This window comes from Oryctolagus cuniculus, chromosome 2, assembly GCF_051225735.1.
Source record: "Oryctolagus cuniculus isolate XC-2025 breed Fujian yellow rabbit chromosome 2, ASM5122573v1, whole genome shotgun sequence".
Classification (NCBI taxonomy): domain Eukaryota; kingdom Metazoa; phylum Chordata; class Mammalia; order Lagomorpha; family Leporidae; genus Oryctolagus; species Oryctolagus cuniculus.
This window is the reverse complement of record NC_142868.1, coordinates 114,890,360-114,913,091: the sequence shown is the minus strand read 5'-3', so window position 1 is coordinate 114,913,091 and position 22,732 is coordinate 114,890,360. Positions and strand designations below refer to the sequence as shown.

The window sequence follows — 22,732 nt, the reverse complement described above, 5'->3', positions numbered from 1 at the left end:
TTCTTCTTAAGACTTGGACTGTGTCTCTCCATTCTTTCCTAGTCTGTAAGGTTTCTGATGAGAAGTCAGCTGTGACTGTATTTGGAGATCCTCTGAAAGTAATATGGCATTTCTTTCATGCACATTTTAGAATCTTTCCTTTTGTTTTACCTTTGAAAATTTGACTACACTGTGTCATGTTAGAGATCTTTTGTCATTTTTATTAGGAGTTCTATGTGCTTCCTGTACTCGAAATTCCCTTTCTCCATACTGGGGAATTTTTCTGTAATTATTTAACTAAATAGGCTTTCTAATCCATGCTGTCTTTTCATACCTCCAGGAACTCCTAAGAGTTGTATGTTGGATTGGTTGATAGTATTCTATAAATCTCCAACACTGTTTTAAATTTTTTCTAATTTCTTATTTTTTTTTTTGGTCTGACTCAAAAATGTCCAAAGATCTGTCTTCTAGCTCAGATATTCTGTCTTCTGCCTCACCAAGTCTGTTAAGGCTTTCCATCATATTTTTTATTTGACCTATTGAATTCTTCACTTCTAATATTTCATTTTTATTTCTCTTTAAAATCTCAATTTCATGGGAAATTTTTCATTCATGTCATATATGAATTTCTTTAATTTGTGGATTTGCTTCTTGTTGCTTCTGAGTAATCCTATGATTATTCTTTGAATTCTGTTTCATGCATTTCGTCAGTCTCTTCATCTTCACATTCTAATATTGAAGTGTTTTTGTTTTCCTTTGGGGGGTTTCATGTTGTCTTCCTTATTCTTGTTTCTTGAATTTCTGCATTTATTTGTAGGCATTTGTGGAGATACTTGTTGGTTTTTCCCTTTGATCACTTTTATCTTTGAACTATGCCTCTAAGACTTGGTGGAATGTCTGCTCTTTTAGAGGTGTGTGTTGGGTGTGGCCAGGGAGCTCTGGTCAGTACTCCAGGGTGGGGTGCGTATCCAGGGTGACACCCAAGTCGGGCATGGTAGATCTCTTGTTAACAGAAAGGGGTTAGGGTCGCCTATGTTGACGTAATCACACCCTGACCTCCTCTCTTCCAAGGTGATCAATACCTGGGTGTTAGCCCTCAGTGGGTGCAGTACTTATCCGTGCTTCTGCATGAACTGCATAAAGGATCTGTGCAGTCCTCAGTGTGAGCACAGATCCCGCTGCAATGACCTAGCCAGGCAATCAGGGAGCTCAGATCGTGTAGAACTGCACACAGTGATTACCCAGAGACCCGACTACACCTTGTGTCTTCTCATGTAGTCACAGAGTTCCCACATTCTCAGCACACAGGGCTCCCATAGTCACCGAGTGAAGAGGATCCACTCCGATCCGCTGGCCTGCCCTGTCCACAGAGAGGTTGAGATGTTCTCAGAGTGAGCTGCCTGTGGGTGCTCCATCTGGGTGGTTTGAGCCCCAGAGCCTGTGCTATGTTGAGAGGCTGGGGGCACCTCACAGTCATATGTGGGTGCCCGGCTCCCTATCAGTTGTCCTAGCCAGACTCAAAGCCAGTGGGGAACATGGATTTTCTGGATACACAATACCCGCCAGCTGCAGCACTGCTCATTTCGCTTCCTGCCTTCTCCTCGCCTGTTGCTGGGCGTGTCCAAGTCTCTGCAGCCAGTCCTAATGTTGGACTGACTCCTCTCCACCCATCGCTAGGTGTGTCCAAGAGTCTCTGCAGCCAGTCCTAATGTTGGACTGACTCCTCTCCACCCATCGCTAGGTGTGTCCAAGAGTCTCTGCAGCCAGTCCTAATGTTGGAGTGGCTCCTCCCCGCCCGTTGCTGGGTGCACGCACCTGAGCTACTGCAGGTGCCTCTGTTGACAAGGTGGCATCTGTCCCTGCCAGTTGCTGGGCCCGTGCACAAGAGCTGCCATCCTGCTATCTACTTATGTCCAACAATCTTGACTGAAATATTGAAAGTATTTTTTCAAGGGAATTCAGTTCTCTTTAGGAAAAGGAAATCAAACATGAATTATGCAAAAAAAAAGAAGCTGATCTCATCCTCAAGTCCTCGCTAGGAAGATCCATTTCCTCTCGGGATCTGATGCTGCTTAACGTGAATGCTGGAGCAGCAGACAGCTCTCAAGTACCCGCAGGGGACACCTGTGAAGACGACAGGCAGGGACGGGGAGGCATGCGTTGTTAGTGTGTCTTCAGTCTCAGATGTTTTCTTGCAGGGGGTCCTGACAAAGGATGGAGGGAAGAAAATAATGTCCCAATAAGCAGTGGAGGGTTAAAATATTGTGTGTGAAAGGGCTGGAGGTGAGGAACTTGCAAGTGCAAACGATTGTGCCTTTTTAATCCATGTTTGGGTACAGCTTGATGAACGTGCTCGGCATGCCTTTTAGGCTATGGCAAAGGGCACTGGACTGGAAAGGCCTGCTTTCTGGTCCTGATTTTGCTCCCAGCTCACGATGTAGAGGGAGCCCCTCTACCATGCTTGGCCTGACTGTGGTTACCAAACAAGAATAGGCTTCCCTCATCTACCAGCAGTGCCATCTGAGCACCAAGGAGTCAGGGGGTGTGGAAGGCATCTGCAAGCTGTGTCTGGTTGCTTCTTCCCCAATGAGGAGTTTACTCAAGGAGATCTCTCCACAGCAGTGCCTCTCCCTGGAGACCCAGATGAGGCAGGTGAGTAGCTGGATGGCGTCTGTGCCTCAGGTCCTGGCCACTTCCTCTCTTGAGCATCTCCTGAGGGTTGGAAACATTGTGAGAAACTTGGTGCTTTACCTGCATCAGCAGCAGATGTTGTCTAAGCCCTGGAGAAACATAACACTGTAAGCAGGCTGAAGGGAGAAAAGGTGGCTGCTCTTCACGAACGGAAGGAGTCCTGGGCCATCTTGATTTGGTCACCTACGGGACTCAAAGTGACAGCACTCATTGCAGGAGGTCAGGGGGTCAAGGAGAGTAACTGTCGCTTGCTTTCTTCTCTCCTCTCTCCTCTCACCTCTCCCCTCTCTTATGTTCTTTCGTTGTTTATTTGGAAAGTATAGCAACAGAGAGAAAGAGAGGAGAATCTGGCCAGCCCAAAGCCAGGAGCCTGGAACTCCATCCAGGTCTCCCCTATGGGTGACAGGGGCCCAGGTACTTAGGCCATCTTCTGCTGCTTTCCCAAGCACATTAGCAGGGAGCTTGTTCAGAAACCGAAGAGCCAGGCCTTAACCCTGCACTCTGATAAGGGATTTTGTTTGTGTAAGAGTTATTTATTGAAAGGCAGAGTTACAGAGAGAGAATTGGCTTTTTTTTTTTTTTTTTTGACAGGCAGAGTGAATAGTGAGAGAGAGAGAGAGAGAGAGAGAGAGAGAAAGGTCTTCCTTTTGCCATTGGTTCACCCTCCAATGGCCGCCACGGCCAGCGCGCTGTGGCCGTCGCACTGCGCTGATCCGAAGGCAGGAGCCAGGTGCTTCTCCTGGTCTCCCATGGGGTGCAGGGCCCAAGCACTTGGACCATCCTCCACTGCCCTCCCGGGCCACAGCAGAGAGCTGGCCTGGAAGAGGGGCAACCGGGACAGAATCCGACGCCCCGACCAGGACTAGAACCCAGTGTGCCGGCTCCGCAAGGCGGAGGATTAGTCTATTGAGCCGTGGCGCCGGCCAACAGAGAGAGAATTGGGAGAGGAGTAGGAGAGATAGAAAAGAGAGAGCCTGTCTGCTAGTTCACTTCCCAAATGGCCACAATGGCCAGTGCTGGGCCAGGCTGGAATCAGCAGCTTTATCTGGGTCTCCCATGTAGGTGGTAAGGGCTCAAGCGCTTTAGCAGGAAGCTGGATCAGAAGTGGAGCAGTCAGAACATGATCCAGTGCCCTTATGGGATGCCAGCATCACAGGTCGGGGCTTAACCCACTACGCCACAACACCAGCCCCAAACTGTCATTTCCAGTGTTTATTTGTACACATCAAGCCATAAAGTTGTAGTCTTTTTTTTTTTTTTTCCTACAATATCCTTTATTTCACTCAATGGAGAAAAGTGACATGTTGGAACCTCTGCCATCTGGGATCCTTGGTCTCCCTTTTCACAGCATAGGAAGGTGTAGCTACATCCTGCTTCTCTGTCCTCTCCACAGCTTGCCTTTTATGGACCGGTAGCTGCTGGTCCCTGTTGTTTTGACCAAAGAGCTGCTGGGTAGACCCTAGAGGGGCCATTCTGGCCATTTCTGGCTTTGAGACAGGCAAAGGTGTTGTAGAGGGTATTTCCGGAGAAACCGCTGGAGTCAAGTTTATGTTCATGCGATTGTTTCTGTTAAACATCTCCATCCGTCACTTTAAAGTAATATAAACCTGAGTTCATTTGTGTGGGGTTTGTTTATAGTTAATTTATAGATCTCTTTGAGCTTTATAACAGCTTAAGAACTCCAAGTAAAAGGAATTTACATCCAATTCTTTGTTTATATAATATACTTTAAACAACACAAAAGCATTTCGTTAATTCTAGGATTTCTTTGGGGTTTGTTTTTGTTTTTGTTTTGGCTCTAGGGGGCTCTCCATTTGGCTCCTGAAAGGTGTGATGAATTTGGGTGATTCTGTGCAGCCTGCGCCCACCTCTTTGTGGGAACTCTCCCCTACCAAAGCTCAGGGGAAGTAGAGAAGCCCTGTGCTACCCTTGATCCCAGCCCTGCAGCCAGGGGCAGCTGGCTTGAGCTGAGAGCCCTTACATTCCGTGCAGTTGGCTTCTCTGGTGCCAGGGTGGAGAGCTTAAACTTGGGGCTGTCTCCCGTTGTCTCACTTTACAGGCTGGCTCATCTGCAGAGAGCGGGGAGAACGGCTGGGTGTGGGTAAGCCAATGGACACTGAGAACTGTTGTCTGTGGGCTAGGCCAGCCATGCTCTTGCCCAAGTTTTTAGAGTCAGCCTAGTCAACCTAGCTTCGTGTTCCAGTTGTTAATCACTCAGTCCTTTCCTATACCTATTTAGAAATTTATGTAACATTGACAGAAGGCGAGCTCTCAGTTCATTGTGTGAGGGCTTCAAGTGGCCAAATTGACAATGGAGCAAGACGTGAAGCTTGTGAAGGTCATTGCCAGTTGTGGGAGAGCAGAGAACAGCACTGTCACTGGGAGGCATTGTCTCCATTGCACTGATAGGCAGTGAGTCCATTATCTTTTTTCCTTTGTGGTATTAGGAAACTTATGTGGTAATCAAATGGCAGCTGAAGCTTGGTGCAAGACAGTGAATGGGGTAACACAGGAGAACACTGGATTGATTGACTCCCCAGACAAAGGCTGCTCAAGCACCCAGGGATACCCCTGCCTGGAAGGAGTGAGCCACAAGCCAGCCTGTTACACAGAGAAGGCTTCAGAAGAGGTTTGGCCGCTGCCGGTGTGGCTCTTAGATAATCCACTGTTCATGTGTGTATGACCTTTCTTGTGATGGAGCTGCTGACCACGCCTCCCTTATTCATCTCTGTATCCCTAAGGCCTGCTCACAATAGATTCTCTACTATTTGCTGCAGAGATTGCCAGTTTATAGAGAAGAAACAGTATGAGGTGCAGAAGCAAGAAAGTGAAGGTGTTTAAGAAAAAATGGCTGGAGTGGGAGGTGTGGGAGGCCTTGTTACACAGAGGTAGCCAGAGGACCCCCGCCCAACACACATGCACACACCAGCCCCTGACTGTTCCTGGCACTTCCCTAACATTGTATTTGTTGTTATTAACGTGTCTCTCTCATCTCCCAGATTGCCAGCACCCAGACCTGGAGCTGGGCACCTGCATTGCCCTACAAATGCTTTTTAAAGCAAGTTTTTCGGGATGGCTTATTTTTAAACTGCTCCCTATAGAAAATACCCTGAAAGTTCATGGTTTGCAGGTGAACCACAAGAAACTGAGTGGCAGTTGGTGGTTTTTTTGTTTGTTTGCTTGCTTGTTTATTTGATTTATTTTAAAAAATTTTGTTAGATTGCCCCTATTCACCAGTTAATCCTCAGATGCCCACGTTGGCAGGGGCTGGACTAGGGCTGACTTTGGGAGCCAGGATATAAGACAGTTCTCCCATATGGATGGTAGGGACCCAATAGCTTGAGCCATCGCTACCGGCTCCCAGGGTCTACACAGCAGGAAGTTGGAGTCAGGAGTGGAGGAGGGTGTTAGACCCGGACGCTCCGGTGTGGGTTACTGGTGTCTGAGAGTTTTAACCCCTAGGCCAAACACCCACCCCTATGTGGCGCTTCTAAACTGGCTGTCCCTCAAGATCTCCCGGAGAAGGTGAGATTCAGCAAGAATGCAAAGGAAGTGTGGGAGTCACCCTCCAGTGTCCAAGGAAGAACAATCCTGGAGGGGGTAACTGGTGCACAGGCTGCACAGGTGAGATCTGACTACGAGACCAGGGTGAGCGCAGCATGAAGAGGCTGCCAGGAAGTTCACGGGCCTTACCATGGCCTTTGGAGGCACACTGCAGGGGCTGAAGGAGGGACCTGGGCCCAAAGCCCTGGGGCATGGAGTTGAGGTGCACAGTCGGGTGAAGTCTGTGTCTGTGGGGAAACTTAGAGCTGACAAAACCATTGATGGATTGACTGTGGGATTTGAGGAGGAGGAGGAGGCCTACACAGATTTTATTTCTTGCCTGGAGCAAGTGGAAGGATAGAGCTGCCATCCATTGAGATGGAGAAACATGAAAGGTTGAAAGCAAGGAAAGAGGGCCAGCCTTGTGATGCAGCAGATAAAGCCACCGTCTGCAACAGGAGCATCCATATGAGCACCAGGTTGAGTCCCGTCTGCTCCACTTCCAATCCAGCTCCCTGCTAATGTGCCTGGGAAAGCAGCAGAGGCTGGCCCAAGTGCCTGGGCCCCTGCACCCATGTAGGAAACCTAAATGGAGTTCTAGCTCCTGATTTCAGCCTGGCCCAGCCTCAGCTATTGCTGCCATTTGGGGAGTGAAACAGCGGATCTCTTGGTCTCTTGCTCTTGTTCTCGCTCTCTCACTCTGTAATTCTACCTTTCAAATAAATAAGTAAAATCTTAAGTAAAAAGATTATTTAAAGAAACAAAGGAGGGAGGAAAGAAAGCTGAAACAGTCTGGGCTTGTCCTGCTCTGCGAGAACCTCTTTTGCCCTTTTGTTTAAAGGGATAGCAAGGGCCTATCCAAGGTTTCTTAGTCAGTTTTGCCTGCTGTAATGAAATTCACAAGACTGGGTAATTGGGGCCATTGCTATGCATAGTAGGTTAAGCCTCTGCCTGCAGTGCCAGCATCCCTTATGTTTGCCAGTTCATGTGCCGGCTGCTCCTCTTCCAATCCAGCTCTCTGCTATGGCCTAGGAAAGCAGTAGAAGATGGCCCAAGTCCTTGGGCCCCTGCACTCACTTGGGAGACCCAGAAGAAGCTCCTGGCTTTGGATCAGCCCAGCTCCAGCCATTGTGGCCATCTGGGGAGTGCACCAGCAGTTGGAAGACCTCTCTCTGTGTCTCTCCCTCTCATCTATAGCCCCGCCTCTCAAATAAATAAGTAAATAAATCATGGCTTAATCACCTTCTCTTGGCCCCATATCTTTCCTGTAACAGTGATGATTAACAGACATTTAGGGGACACGTTCAGATCATGCCACAAGGTGACTGACTCCCTTCTTTGGAGTCTGATATTTGCATTTGTATCTCGTTTGGGCATTATAGTGTATCAGTTGCCATGTTCATTAAACTAATGAGGCATATTGTTGATTACATGGGGTTGACTCATTGTTAGCTGCTCATTATTAGTGGCAGAGAACCGGGCTTGGGGGAATGGGAAGCAGGCGGGTGATTGATTTCCTCCTGGTGAGTGCAAGCCCAGGGGGCCTGGCTTGGGCTGTTTGTGTCTGCAGTGAGAAGGGATGCACATTGCTAGCACTGTCTTGTCTTCCTGTGTTTGGTTTTTCAAAGCATTTTCCTGCCCTACATTTAAGCACCAGCAGTGCTGGGCTGATGTTCTTTGAGTTAGGACTTTACTCACAGTGCCTGTCTCCTTGGTTGAGGCCCTGTGCAGATACAGGGAACAGGAAGTCGGAGGAGCTAGGTCCTTACTCAAGGGGATGGAGGAAAGCAGGGCTCCCTGGCACGGGAGGGCCTTGCACAGTCCTCTTAGAACACAATCCTAAGAGATACCTAACCTACAGGCACAGAGCAGCTGCCTCACTTCTCCAGGGGCTGGGAGTACCCTCACACATGCCTCTGACTGGGGGACTGTGAATTCTTGCCAGCAGTTGATAGATGAGGAGACTTGAGGCACATAATGTCCCTTGTGGAAGGTCACACACTTCACAGTGGCTCACCAGATCTGTTGCCAGTGCCCGGATTTGTCACACCGTGCCATACTGCATCCAGGAACCATCCTGCATCCCAGTGTTCCCTCCCGTCAGTGCCCTGGAGGCCCAATTTGGGCCTTAGAAAACATGGTCATGGTAAGCTGTAGTGCATGCAAAGTGCCATGGACCTTGTTGAAGAGTTGGGTAAAACTGAAGTGGCCTTAGCTGTGGGGAACGGCCTTCCAAGCTCACCAATCGCCTGGGGAGGTCAGGAAAGGCAGAGGAGGGAACTTAACATGGCTGACAGCCTGTGCAGCAGGCTCCATGCAGATGTTTTAGGTGTTCCTTTACATACCTGTTTGTTCCCAGTGTGTCCTGGTTAGGCAGGTGCTATTCATTTTAAATAGTTCGTGAAACTGAGGCTGGGAGAGCTGTTGCACCATCGCCGCGAGTGGAGTGTGGATCCGCGGTGGTGTTTACTGAGCAAGTGGCTGGTCTCAGGAGCCCTCCAGTTTGCGAGTTTATCCAAGGGTCCAGATTGTGGAAGAGCAGAGAGCTCAGGGACTGGTGAGCGTTGGGCCTGAGTGCAGTGCGGGTGTGAGGAAGGCCTTCTTGGATCCCTCCACTAGTTCATGTCCCAAATGCCTGCAATAGCCAGGGCTGGGACAGGCTGAAGCCAGGAGCCTTGAATTCAGTCCAGGTCTCCCATGCGGGAAGCAGGGGCCTATGTACTTGAGCCATCATCTGCTGCCTCCTATGCACGTTGGCCAGAAACTGGATTGGAAGCAGAGTGATTGGGCATTCAGGTATGGAACGTGGGCATCCCAAGTAGCAACTAAAACTACAGCACACGCCTACCCCAGTACCAGAACCTTTGAGGCAGGCAGCATTCCTTAGCTTTTGTGGTAAGGAGGCATATTTGACTTTGCTTAAATGATTATGATCCTTCCCAGGCAGTCAGGTGTTTGTTTGAGAGAAAGCAGGAGTAGCTCATGAAGAAGTCCCCAGTGTGAGCGGATGAGAGTGGAAGGGCCTAGGCCTTCCACCTCTGCCCCCAGTTGCCTGTTCTTTCGCTGTTAATGACTCATGCACACCACCAGCTTTCTCCGACCTATGGTGGAACACACGTCCTCCATTGCTTTACTTTTTCTCTGCTTTGCTGGTTGGCCTTATCTAAGGAAGAGTGAGTTACAGGTATTCTACTCACCCTAGTTGCACATTCCCATTTCCTTTGCATCAAAGCTGGATTCCTAACACTTAAAATTGTTTTTTTTTTTATAAGATTTATTTATTTGAAAGGCAGAGTGACAGAATGAGAGGGAGAGGCAGACAGAGAGCTTCCATCCTCTGGTTCACTCTCCATATGTTAATGACTGGGAGCTTCATGGCACCTCCATGTGGAGGTTAACTTCCGCACGGTCACATGGTGTCTTATCTGTCCTGGTCCCAGAGAAAACACAGGTACATCCGGGAAAAGTGGCTGTCCTGGGTTGACAGGGAAGGGGTGGAGTTACAGTGCAGTACTCTACGAAAGTTATGAAAAATTCTCTCAATTTATTCCCACCCAGCACCCTACTTAGCTCCCCCAATTTGAGTGAAGTCCAAGTCTAGCCCAGGGATAATGGGGTTGGGATAGGGTTAGAAGATGTGTTCAGGGGGGCCTGGGAATGACTTTAAGGGTATGACACTGTGATATAGTATTTGGTCTTCCTCCCCCATGTATTGACATACAGAGATGACTGGTAGTTGGGGGCTACCACATAGCCTCAGGATGGGGACTGGCGGCCTGGGGACCTCTAATCAACCAAGTGATTAGAGGTCTGGAACTTTCAGCCCACCCTTACCTTGGGATGGAAAAGAAGCTGAAGGTTGTGTTGATAAACCAATGAGAAGTGATCTAATCCATCATGCCTGTGTAATGAAGCACCCATAAAAACCCAAAAGGACTGAATTCTGGAAGCTTCCAGGTAGCTGAATACATGGAGGTTCCTGGAGGGTGCCACACCCAGAAAGGGCATGGGAACTCCGTCCCCTTTCCCACATTCCTTGCCCTGTGCATCTCTTCCATTTGGCTGCTCATCTGTATGTTTTGTTATATCCTTTGTATAATAAACCAGTAAATGTAAGTGCGTGAGTATCTCCCTGAGTTCTGTGAGCTGTTCAAACAAATTAATCCAACTCAAGAAAGAGGGGCGGGGCCAGCGCCTTGGCGCAGTAGGTTAATTCTCCGCCTGTGGCGCCAGCATCCCATATGGGCACCAGTTCTAGTCCCGGCTGCTCCTCTTCCAATCCAGCTCTCTGCTGTGGCCTGGGAAATCAGTAGAAGATGGCCCAAGTGCCTGAGCCCCTGCACCCATGTGGAGACCAGGAAGAAGCTCCTGGCTCCTGGTTTTGGACTAGCACAGCTCCAGCCTTTGTGGCCATTTGGGGAGTGAACCAACAGAAGGAAGACCTTTCTCTCTGTGTCTCCCTTTCATTGTCTGTAACTCTACCTCTCAAATAAATAAATAAAAATCTTTAAAAAGGGGGGGAGTGTCGTGGGAACTCTGGATTTGTAGCCAGGATAGAAGTACAGGTGACAACCATCTATTTGCAATTGGCATATGAAGTGAGGGTAGTCTGTAGGACTCAGCCTCAGCATATGGGGTATGACACTTTGTTCAGGTCAATAGTGTCAGAATCAGACTGAATCGGAGGATACCCCGGCTGGTGTTTGTTGAAGAATCTGCTGCAGAATTTATTGCTGGGGCTGGCATTGTGGCCAAGCTGCCGTCTGCAACGCTGGCATTTCATATGGGCGCTTCAAGTCCCTGCTGTTCCAATTCCAAAGCAGCTCCCTGCTAATCATCTGTGAAGGCAATGGAAGATGGCCCAAGTGACTGGGCCCCTGCACCCATGTGGGAAATCTGATGAAGATCCTGGCTCCTGGCTTTAGCCTGGGCCAGCGTTGGCTGTTGAGGCCATTTGGGAAATGAATCAGTCAGTGGGTGGAAGATCTCTCTCTCTGCAACTCTGCCTTTCAAATAAATAACATAAATATTAAAAAAATATTTCTTAGTATGTAAGGAAATAACCCCAAACACTCATGTCACAGAAGTGTTCTGTGTTGAGAGAATTGTAGAAGCTTCAGTTTGTTTTCCCCTGTATCGCTCAGGGGGCAAAGTATTTGGTTGACTTCCTACTCCGGTGGGATTTTTACATCTCTGTGTTCTTTCCATTTCCTGGAGCTTCTTCGTAGTCTCCTGCCGCCTGTGAACTCTTTGCTCATAAACTAACATACCTTAGCCAAAAAAACAAGGCATCATTGTCTCCCAAACATTGTGCAGTAGGTATTAACTGTTGTAACTTTGGTTTTTGTTACAGCTATCGAGTGTCTGGTATATGGTACACTTTAGTCAGGGTAACACTAGCTGCTCTAACAAAATCCCCCAAACTTGAGCTAGTTCATACAGCAAAGGATGGTTTCTCACTCAAGTTAAGCCCAGTGTCGGTTGCATGTGGGAAGTGGCGGCTCTGCTGCAAATCTCTGGGACCTAGTGTCCTGCCATCTAGTGACTCTGTGTTACCCTGAGGCCTCACAGTCAGTTACTCACTCATGTTAGAAACCTGTAGGACTGAATGGGCAGCTTTACTGGCCGGGCCTAGGCCGGTGCCCACCCCCTCTGTTCCCAGCTGCCCAGTTCTCCCTGACTGGGAGGGCTTGCAGAGAATGACCCGTTGGTGTGCCTGAGAAGGGTGGATACACATCAGCACACGCAGTTCCTGTCTCAGGTGCTGTCGCTTTGTTTCCTGAGCCAGTGTGAGCTACACACCCTGGTCTGTGGTTAGGCTTGCGCCAAGTGCCCCGGGGAAGATGGATGAAGCAAGGAGCTTATATCCGGCACTCATTCCGTGGCCCACAGGCAGTGCGCGTTGTCATGAGACACAGGCGCCGTAGCCGTGTCAATGGAACCTTCACAGGGAAAGGTCTGTCTACAGGAGAGGCTCCCTGCAGACAGGGGAAACGTGTCTCTCTCAGGTTATTACTAGTAGTGATTTTATGTTCCAGTGAATGCTGTGACATGCTGTCCATCAGAGGTTTTAGCTGGCCTGAATCAGTGGTCTTGAGAGAAAATTCCTCCCCTTCTCTGCCTCCTAAAGTAGCCTCTTGCTCAGTCTCTCTCTCTCTCTCTCTCTCTCTCTCTCTCTCTCTCTCTCTCTCACACACACACACACACACACACACACGTGTGGAAGGCAGAAACACAGTGAAGGTTCTTAACCTACTTACTGCCCCTACGAATAGTTGTGCAGCTTAGGCTCTCATTAATTACTTATTAATTACTTCTCAAAAAGTCAGCTTGAGAACATATAACGTATAATAACTTCAGCACTTATTTTACATTTTGGAGGCTTTTTCCGACTTTTATAATGTGAAATATGCAATGATTAGAGATCAGTAAGCCAACTTTAAAGAAAAATAATTAGTGTTCCTTTTTCATGTTCCTGGGTCACTTATTAAAATGTGTTCTGAGATCCCAAGGCCTATTTTTGGTAAAATCTTTCCATTATCCAACACTTACATGTGAATGAGGGTTCTTTCAATTCTTATTCAACCAAAATAAACTACTAGAATAAACACTAAAGTAGCAACTATTACATGCTACCCCAATTTAAAGTTTTGTGTCCTTTCCAAAAATACTTACAGCTGAAATACATGGGTAGGGCTGGTGGACTAGGGCAGGGAAAGGGGCCCTGATTTTTTCTGGGCTTTTAGCTTGTGTTTGATTTTTTTTTTTTTTTAAGATTTATTTATTTCAGAGGCAGAGAAAGAGATCTTCGATCTGCTGGTTCACTCCCCAAATGGCCTAAATGGCTGGAGCTGAGCCAATCTGAAGCCAGGAGCCAGGAGCTCCTTCTGGGTCTCCCAAGTAGGTGCAGGGGCCCAAGCACTTGGGCCATCTTTTACTGCTTTCCCAGGCCATAGCAGAGAGCTGGATCGAAAGAGGAGCAGCTGGGACACCCACATGGGTGTGCTGTGGGCAGAGGCTTAGCCCGCTATGCCAGTGTCGCCCATTGTATTTAATTCTGATAGTTCATCATTCACCTCCATGTGCCCTGAAAAAGTAATGCTGTCTGTGTCTGTGACCTCATGTGAGCAACTCCTTTTAAAAATTATTTTCAGAGGCCAGCATTGTAGCATAGTAGGTTAAGCCTTTTCCTACGGCACTGGCATCCCATATGGGCGCCGGTTTGTGAGCTGGCTGTTCCTTTTCCAATCCAGCTCTCTGCTATGGCCTGGGAAAGCAGTAGAAGATGGCCCAAGTGCTTGACCCCCTGCACCTGCATGGGAGACTGAAAGAGGCTCCTGGCTTCGGATCAGTTCAGCTCCGGCAGTTGTGGGAGTGAGAGAGTTTGGAGAGTGAGCCAGCAGATGGAAGACCTCTCTCTCCCTCTCTCTGTAACTCTGCCTTTCAAATAAATCTTAAAAAATTATTTTCAGAAGAACCTCAGTGTATAAGATGGACAAACTCCTTCTCAGCAGAGGTGGACGGGCCTCCAGAACTCCTTCCAGGTCTGAAGGGGAGGGCAGGCAAACCTTTTCCAAGCCTGGTTTCCTTAGAAGCTTCGAATGGACGCTTGTCAAACCTCACTAATCCCATGCCCTATGCAATCCTAACACTGCTGTCTGTGTGACTGATTTTCCTAGCTGCCACCATCAACCCTGCCCCCACTTCGGCGGGGAGGGACCTTAGTGGGACCCAGGGTGTGCTGTTGATCAATGACCTGTGTCCTCTTACCAGAAGGGGTCACCTGACTGGACAATGAGGAAGGGCAGCAGTTGGTTCTGAGCTATTGCTCCTTTCTTTCTTCTTGCCTCCAAGAGAAAATTCTGGTAACCTGTACCACTCCCACACATTCTCGGTATGCTTTTGTTTAAGTGCAGCTTTTCTTCCTAATGAGCTCTGTTCCTCAAGTGGAGCTGGGAGGAAAAATCGAGACCTTGGGAATATGGGAATCCTTTGCGAATTATCTTACGTTAATGAGACTGGGAAGGGAAATCTAGTTCAGCTGTGCAAATTAGCTTGCTGTTCTGGATCTTGAGTTAAATTGCAGATTCTAATTAAATGCCCCCAAATAACTATGAAGTGGCTTCTGAGATCTTTTTGACACAGGTTTCTCTGTAGATGTTCCCTTTTCTATATCCAGCAATCTCAGGATGCCTGTAATACAAATTGCCCACCTAAGGAAAGCAGGCAGGTGGAATGAGCAGGGACCCTGCACCGGGAGGAGAATGGGGTCAGAGTGGATGGGTTTGGCAGCCTTTTAGGGCTGGTGAGGTATTGGGATACAGATGCGGCCCTCTGTTAGGGGGTGTGTCAGCACTGTCCCAGGTGAAGGGGCTGACAGGCACACAAAGGAGGAGCTGCTTCTTCATGCTAAATTTATGCCCAGAGTGCTGCCCCTGCCTGTGGCTAGCACGGGAGCAAATTTGAGTGACTGAGGATAACAATAAGGGAAGACAGAACAGTCCCTGGTGATCATACCCCCAGATACGGCCATCATCCTAACATGCACTCCTCCTGGCCTTTTCCCTCTGTGTTGTGTCTTTTTAAATGGCTACAACCAGAGCACAGGTGGGATATTTCATTAAAACACACACGATCCATTTGTTCATGCTGTGTTGTCTCTCTTATGGCCATTGGGAGAACTGAATACCTTTTTTATTGAAGAGTAGAAATCACTAGAGTCTAGCTTAAGGAATTTTCCCACAGTGAAGTCGCTCGCGGAAGCAGCACATAGATCAAGCAATAGAGCATTTCTAGAACTGCAGAGCCGCTCCCTGCCAGCAGCCCCCTCCAAGATGGCACTTTCCTGAGGAATCCACAGATTCGTTTGGCCTGTGCTTGAGCTTCATTCAAATGGACTCGCCTGGAGTGGGCTTCTCTGTATTTGACCTTCGACATTGTCAGATTCACCCATGCGGTTTCATCGTTCTGTTGATGAACCTTTGGATTGTGGTGTCTCATGTTAGGAGTGCAGCTGCTCTGAGCAGTGTCTACATGTTCTTGGTGACTGTAAGTGCATTTCTGTTGCTGGTTCCACTGTGAGCTGGCATGGGGACATGTGCCCCTTGAATCGAGACTGCCAATTTTCTTTCTTTCTTTCTTTCTTTTTTTTTTTAAAGATTTATTTATTTGAAAGACAGAGTTACAGAGAGAGGTAGAGACAGAGAAAGGTCTTCCATCTGCTGGTTCACTCTCCAATTGGCCACAGTGGCCGAAGCTGCGCCAATCCGAAGCCAGGAGCTTCTTCCGGGTCTCCCACGTGGGTGCAGGGGCCCAAGGACTTGGGCCATCTTCTACTGCTTTCTCAGGCCATAGCAGAGAGCTGGATCTTCAGAGGAGCAGAAGACTAGAACCGGTGCCAATATGGGATGCCAGCGCTTTAGGGGCCTGGGTGTTAACCCACTGAGCTACAGCGCCGGCCCCAAGACCGCCAATTTTCTAGAGTGGTTTACACCCCCCAGCAAAGTGTCAGGTCCAGTTATTCCATGTCCTTGCCAACACTTGGTGTGGTCTTTTTTGTTTCATGTGTTCTAGTGGGTGTGTGGAGATAGCTCATGGTTTCAATTTGCATTTCTCTAATGATGAGCTTGGTGAACTTTTTGGGTGTTTATTGGCTTTAACATAATCATTTTAATAGTTGTATGTGTCTTACATATATCTTACGGCTGTTCTAGAGTATAGTCACCTATAGCTGGGCGTTTAGATTGCTTTCTGTCTTTGCTGTCACAGACAGTGATATAGTAAGCATCTGTGTCCAGAGGTCTTTTTGGTGTTCTGGTCTATTGGCAAGAATTTTGTTATTGTTTACAAATTTCGTTGGTATTTACCATGTGCTTGTACCACTTTCAGATGTTTTCAGTAATACAGGAATGTCGCCTGCAGCTCCTGTCAGTCCTGCAGCAAATTAGAACAGACTCTTTTAGAGGACTAATTTAGGTGAAGATAGATACACTTAGCATTACCTCTTCATTACTGTCTGTGGGGAGCAACCCGGACTGGACTGAGTTACTGGAATTAAGACTTATTCTATGCATCTGCTCTCCCACAATATGGCGCTGGGAGAGGAGAAAAACAGCTTCTACACAGCTGCCTCCAGTTCAACCAATAAACTGTAGGACTTGCTCCTGATTGGAGGAGAGCAGCGTACTCGGCGTGTGGGCAGCCGAGTTGGGATTGGCGGAGGAGGACTATAAAGGAGGAGAGAGACGGCATGCACCAGGAACATCTATGGGGAACATCTAAGGGGAACACCTGTGCAGCCCCCGAGAGAGCCGGCCGGCGGTGTGCCGCTCCCCTGCGGAAGTGGGGAAAGTGGCCAGGGGGAACCGCCCTTCCACGGAGGTGGAAGGGACGGCAGCCAACCCGGGAAGAACCAGCAGCAAACCCGGGGAGGGCCGAGCAGACAAAAGAACAGCGCAGGGTCCTGTGTCGTTCCTCCACGAAGAGGGGGAGCGACACTGTCAGTGGCTTCGTTTCCAAAATGTGTATCTTCTTTCATGAATGCATACCATTTTTACTTGCCTCATTAATGTTTTTTGGGTTATTTTATGTAAGCATTACTATGGAATGTACGTTTTAGCACTGCAAGTACTTGCACAGCCTTGCTGTTTTCATTTTGTGTTTTTTGACTTGGGTACATCAGCAAACCGGTGTCTTCCCTGTGACTTCCCCCTCCAGGCCTCTGCCCTCTCTGCTCAGATGCGCAGGCTGAGGTTCCTGGGCATCTGCAAGCAGGCACAGCCTGCAGGAGCAGCTGAGTCTACCTGAGGGCTAAGCACCTTACCTGCTGGTGTCCAGTCCCCAGATCCCGACACTTAACGTTAGCTCCTGGGTGGGGCTCCAGGCTCTGCCCCAGGACTGAGTTAGGGCCTGGGGATTCCATTCAGCAGGAAGGTTCCTCAGAGCCAGGCAGCAGCAGCAGCAGTGTGTGAACCTGGTGCCTCTGTGGAGCCTTCCATCCTCGCGTATTTGGATTTCTTTCTAGCAACCGGCGCGGTGGGCCGCATACAGCTGTCCTCATCCTAGCACGAAGCAGAGCCTCTGAGGGGCCCGCAGCTTCTCCCTGTGCTTTGTGGTGGTGGTGGGGTGGGGGGAAGGTAGGACTCATCTCTCTGTTTTCCCAAAACCACAGCTTAGCTGCCCGCATGAGTGTGTAGGGCAGCCCCAGATTTCCACAACAAAGCACAGGGAGCATGGAGAGGAATGTGCATTTTCACATTCTTTTGGGTTTAAGCAAAACTTGTCATTTTTTAGCCAAAAAGTTAGATTGGGATGGGGAGCTCAAACCAGCATGGAGTAACTCCTGGGTCTTCTCTCCCAGTTCAGGCATTGTGTTCTCGGGAACTTCATGTTGTTAAGCTTAAACTTTTCCCTTTTCAGATGATGGATTTGGATGTACTTCTTTGAAGAAATGCCACATGGTCCAAGAAGAAACATGTCCTGTAAGTCATTTTGGTGAATTGGCTCAGGTGTAGGGGTCCGGGGCCTTGGGTTCAGAGGTCTCCAAGGTAGACAGCCTTGGAGAAGACAGGACCTCTGGATATAGGGACACCTTTGAGGGGGGTGTTTGGAACGAGGCCCATGGCTCAGCCTAAGGACTTTAACTTCCAAAGGTGAGCTCCTTTTGGAGACAGCAGAGCTGTAGTATGTAACAGCCGACAAAACATGAAGCAGCTTTCTTGCTGTTTAAGCTACTTCTGAGAACGGAGTGGGAGTCCATGCTCTGCCAGGGTCAGCATCCGCCGGACTCAGCTGGTCATGGCGCTCTGCCCATTGCCCTCCCCGCCACGGCACCTGGCACTTCAGTTAAGTGTACACTGTCACTTTCACACCTTGCCAGAAAGAAAACGCAAGACCAAGGCCCACGGGCAATTCGTGTAGCCCTGGCAACAAAGTGAGCAGGCCACAGACGCAAGCTGGGCCTCTCTGGTGTGCTACAGCCACCGCCCCTCTAGCAGAGATGCGGTGAATCCACTGAAAACTTGAAAGGTTCCCTGAGACTTGCCAATCAAAGAGCATAATTGGGCAAGAAAGAGAATCTCAAAAGCCATATTTTAAGCCATCCTTAATGCGGCCTATCTTTGTTGACGTCATTTCTTTATGGGATCCCGTGGGTGCGAGGAGGGCAGAGTGACCAGAAGGGATTGAGAGCAGCAGACACCCCACGCTGGGTCCTCTCCTGCCAGAGGACCTTGGTCCCTGTGTGTCACCTGCGTTAGTTCACATTCTGTCTCCATGAATGTCTCAGTCACCATCCTCATGTTTGCTCACCAAGGCTCTTCTCCCATTTCTCAGGGTTTGCCACCTTAGGCGACTAGGGCCCGGTGCCAGCGCTCCCCGCCCAGGAATCAGACACGGTGTGACCCAGGAACAAGAAGCACATCCTCACCAATGACATCATGACAGCAAGAGAGCACAGCCCTCGCCATGGCGCCAGGGCCCGTGCGATGCAGCGGGCTTCCACCATCGATGTGGCAGCCGACATGCTGGGCCTCTCTCTGGCAGGTGAGCCACAAGGGGCCTGCACCGGTTTCCTGCTGGGAGTTGGATCTTGCAGTTCCCACACTGGGGCAGTGCTCCGAGGGTGCAGCCTGCCTATAGCCAGGCTCAGCCCCATGTGGCTGCCCCCTGCTGGAGAGGTAACACTTGCATGGTATCCTTCTGGCTGGAACAGGAAGTAGGGAGGGGGAAGTTGGTTCTCTTGCTGGGAACTGCTTCTGCTGGAACCCAACCTTGTCATTTTTCTACTTCAGGTAGGCACCTCCAGGGCTTGTCTGCCATTAGGTGGTGTGTGACTGTCCACTCGGCCTGCCTGCCACATGCTCAGGCCATGATAAAAGTCACCTTGGGCTAGTCAAGCTGCCCCTTGGCATGCCCGCATCCCCCAACAGAGTGCTGAATCAAGTCCCATCACCTCTGCTTCCAATCCAGCTTTATGCTAATGCATCTGGGGAGGCAACAGATGATGGCTCAAATGCTTGTGTCCCTGCCATTAGGTGGGAGACCCTGGTGGAGTCTCAGGCTCCTGACTTTGGTCTGGCCCAGCCCTGGCTGTTGCAGACATTTGGGGAGTGAATCAGAAGATCCATCACTCCCTCTCTCTCTCTCTCTCTCATTATGCCTTTAAGTAGGTGGAAAAAAAATATTTACAAAACACTGCATTGTGGGCAGGTAGACCTGATCAAAAAGGGGGGCTTGGTCTTGGGATGTGAGACCCCTTAGAAATCTCAAAAATGAAATGTTTAGCAAACTGAATGAATCATATATAAAAACTGAGGGGTGGGGTGGGCAGTAGAGTGTTGAATTTTCCTGTATTAAACCCAAAAGCAAGGTGATTTTTCTTTTATTTTCTATTCAGGAAACATACAGGATCCAGATGAGCCCATTTTAGAATTCAGTTTAGGTGGGTATCTTTTAAATTTTTCTGTTTGAACATGCGTTGCTTAAAAATAAAAACACAACCACAGCTGTGGGTTTGTTTCAGAGAACGTCTGTTGCCACCAGTGCTAGAGTGCTTCTGAGACGAGGCCATGGATTTCCTGTGGGTGAGGGGCTGCGTGTCCCCGCAGGCTGGCAGCTTCTGGGGATGGTAGCCTACCTAGGGCTACCAGCAGAGACCCCCCCCCCATACACCCACACCTCTCCATGGGAGAGGAAGGGAGAGGTGAGACAGGTGGGCTTGGGGCTGTGCTTTGTCACTGTCTGACTGTTACAACCTTGCGTGGTTGAGTGTAGCTCTCCCACCCTTGGTTTCCTATTCCGTACATGGTGGTAATGACACCTGTGTGCACTTTCTCAGCAAGGATGAGAGGAGATACTGAACTAAAAGCTGGATGCGAATGTGCGGGTTTGGAGTCAGGAAAATGTGGCATCCCCAGGACTTAGCCAGGAGGCTGGAGAGCTGCTGGGTGGCCCGAGACACTTGTCCAGTGTCCCTCTGCCTGTCTCTCTAACCCTTGCTGTTGGAGAGCATTTGGTTAACAGCATGGTAATGATGATGGGAGGTGGTATGACATAGAAGCGCCACCTTCTGAGGAGTCAGATGACCTGACTGTGCCAAACCGGCTGCACCACCTTGCGCCTACTGCTTGACTTGCTGGACCACATGCTGAATAGGGTGTTACTGCTGGTTTGAGAGACAAAGGTAACCAAGGCAATTAACCTCCCACCCCCAAAGACTTGGACAAATGGCAAAACCCATAAAAATGTAAGTACATGTAATATAAAACTCTGGAAATGTCCCCATTTCAGATTCAATCCTCTGAGCAAGTTCACAGGGTTTTTCCCAACCTTGCCTTGCTGGCTGGTTCTGTAGGGGTGCCATGCACGGTGCAGTGTCCCGGGAGTGGGAGGCTTGGGAAGGGCAGCCTGTGATCCCGTGGAGCTCTCACACAGTTGCCTGGCCTCACCATAGAAGAGCTGTATCACTTCTCACAAACGACAAAGCTGACCCAAGGAGTTCAGGGTAACATACTTCCAAATTCCCCCTTATCTTAGATCAACCCAGACATCGGGACAGACAAGGAACAAAAACACAGACTGTAAGCAGTGAGGCAGTTTTTGGAACCCTGAAATGTAACCTGGGCCAGAGGGAACAGATGAAGGACTAGTGAGAAGGAGAAGGGAGTAGGGTCACACCTGTGTGCGCGGTGGTAGAGGCCAGAGGATTTGTCTCCGAGGCACTGGGACGGTCAGGTGACAGAAGCCGGGGCATAATGGAGATGTGTATAAAGAAGAGGCTGGGCTCAGCATGGCAGGGGCTCTCGCTGCTTCTGCATTTCTCAAGAGAATACATCTCCAGTCCCTGCACGATCAATTTCCTGAAGTAGACATTTGAATTGCTTCCAAGTTTGCCTGTTAAGAATGAAGCTGCAGCGAACGTGTGCATGCCAATCTTTGGTTGGACAAAAGTCCACTCATTTTTAAGAAAGAGGTATTAGAAAGAAGGCTGCTGGATGTTGAGTGTGCAGGCTGGGCCAGGTGGGCCCATGCCAGTGAGTGGGTGCTGACTGGCCTGCTTTTGGTGAGGTTCCAGAAGCCCGGTGTCTCTTCGCCCCAGGGAGGAGTGAATGCCTTATTTTTCTCCAGAGAAAGAGTCTCCTGGCTGGAGGAATAAGGATGAGAGAAGAGTGGCAGGAGGGAGGGAAGTCATTATTCAATAATGACTTCCACTTAATCCTGGATGTTTTGTCTGGCTCCTCACTCTGTCTCCTCTGGCTTATATTTCAAAACTAGTTGCAGCCCAAATGTCATTAATTGTATAATGTAGACATAAATTGTGGTATCTTCATACCATGAGATGGGGCTCATCAGTTAAAAAAATGAGTTGTCAATACATATAATGACAAATGAATCTCAAAATCATTCCATTTATATGAAATTCAAGAACAGGCAAAACTGTAGTGATGGAATCAGACTGTGGTCACCGCAGCGGAGAAATTGGGAGGTACGGGGGAGCTTTATCGTCTGTTGAAAAAGTTCTCTTTCTTGTTTTGTTGATGGTTGTGTGTGTGTTTATTATGGTTATCCAAATACATTGAACTGAAATGTAAGCTGTTTGTATTTTATTATGTTCAATAAGTAACGAAAGTTCATAAACAGATGGGAGAAGATATTTCCAAAGGGACAACCAGAGAGCCAAAATTATTTCTAGGAAATAAAAATCAGTCTCTAAATTTGCAGTCACCAGTGGACATTTTGAAAGTGGAATTCTGAAGGCAGGAATGGCAGAATGAAGCCCCTCTAAAAAATCTTCTCTTCCCTAAAGGCAATGAGAATACTGCCCAAAATATGGAAATCAATTGTTTCATAACTCTGGAAATTAACCAACAGCTAGTGACACCCTGGGGAGCATTTATCAAGAAAAATAGCTGTCTCCGGGAGAACAGAGATCTCGATGGTATTTTCTCATGCCTTACTGCTGCTCTCCTCTCCCCAGTTCCCACACTTGAAAACAAACATCCTTGAGGTCGTGGTCAAAACCAGCAGCCTAGAAGGGAACAGAACAACCTAGAAGGCTTGGAGGTCCTACGAAGTTCCATTCTCGACCATAGAAGTTCCCCAGAAGACCCCCTTGCAGGCCTTGTCTTCATTTGACCTAACTCAGGATTTACCCCATGGGAAGTTTTCCCTTGAGAGTGTTTGCCAGAAATGATCAGTGGCAGTTATTAACATCACAATGCCTAAGGCAGTAAACTGTTGAGAGAAACAAGAAGCTTCCAAAAAACTTTAAGGGAAAAAAAAAAAAAATGAAGAGAGAAGGCTGGGGAATAGAACGTTCACAGAGCTTTGAACAGTTCTTGATACGTGAGCATTCCTGGGGCTCTAGAAGGTCAGCATCTGTGTGCAACAGTGTACGTGTCCAGGGCCGTGTACAACAGTGTACATGTCCAGGGCCGTGTGCAACAGTATACATGTCCATGGCCGTGTGCAACAGAGTACATGTCCAGGGCCGTGTGCAACAGTGTACATGTCTAGGCCA

At 48.7% G+C, this 22,732-nt stretch overlaps 1 protein-coding gene across 22 annotated transcripts in view; it reads left to right on the top strand.

Moving 5' to 3' along the window:
* The window catches only part of INPP4A (inositol polyphosphate-4-phosphatase type I A), a 143,855-nt gene that overhangs the window by 64,390 nt on the left and 56,733 nt on the right, over positions 1-22,732 (top strand). For all 22 annotated transcript variants that reach the window (XM_089326013.1, XM_051842661.3, XM_008253627.5 and 19 more), the window contains exons 2-4: positions 17,632-17,693; positions 18,547-18,756; positions 19,610-19,654. In XM_089326013.1, the coding sequence (XP_089182139.1) occupies positions 18,651-18,756; positions 19,610-19,654 (151 nt within the window). In that variant the 5' untranslated portion in view covers positions 17,632-17,693; positions 18,547-18,650. The remainder of the gene's footprint in view (positions 1-17,631; positions 17,694-18,546; positions 18,757-19,609; positions 19,655-22,732) is intronic.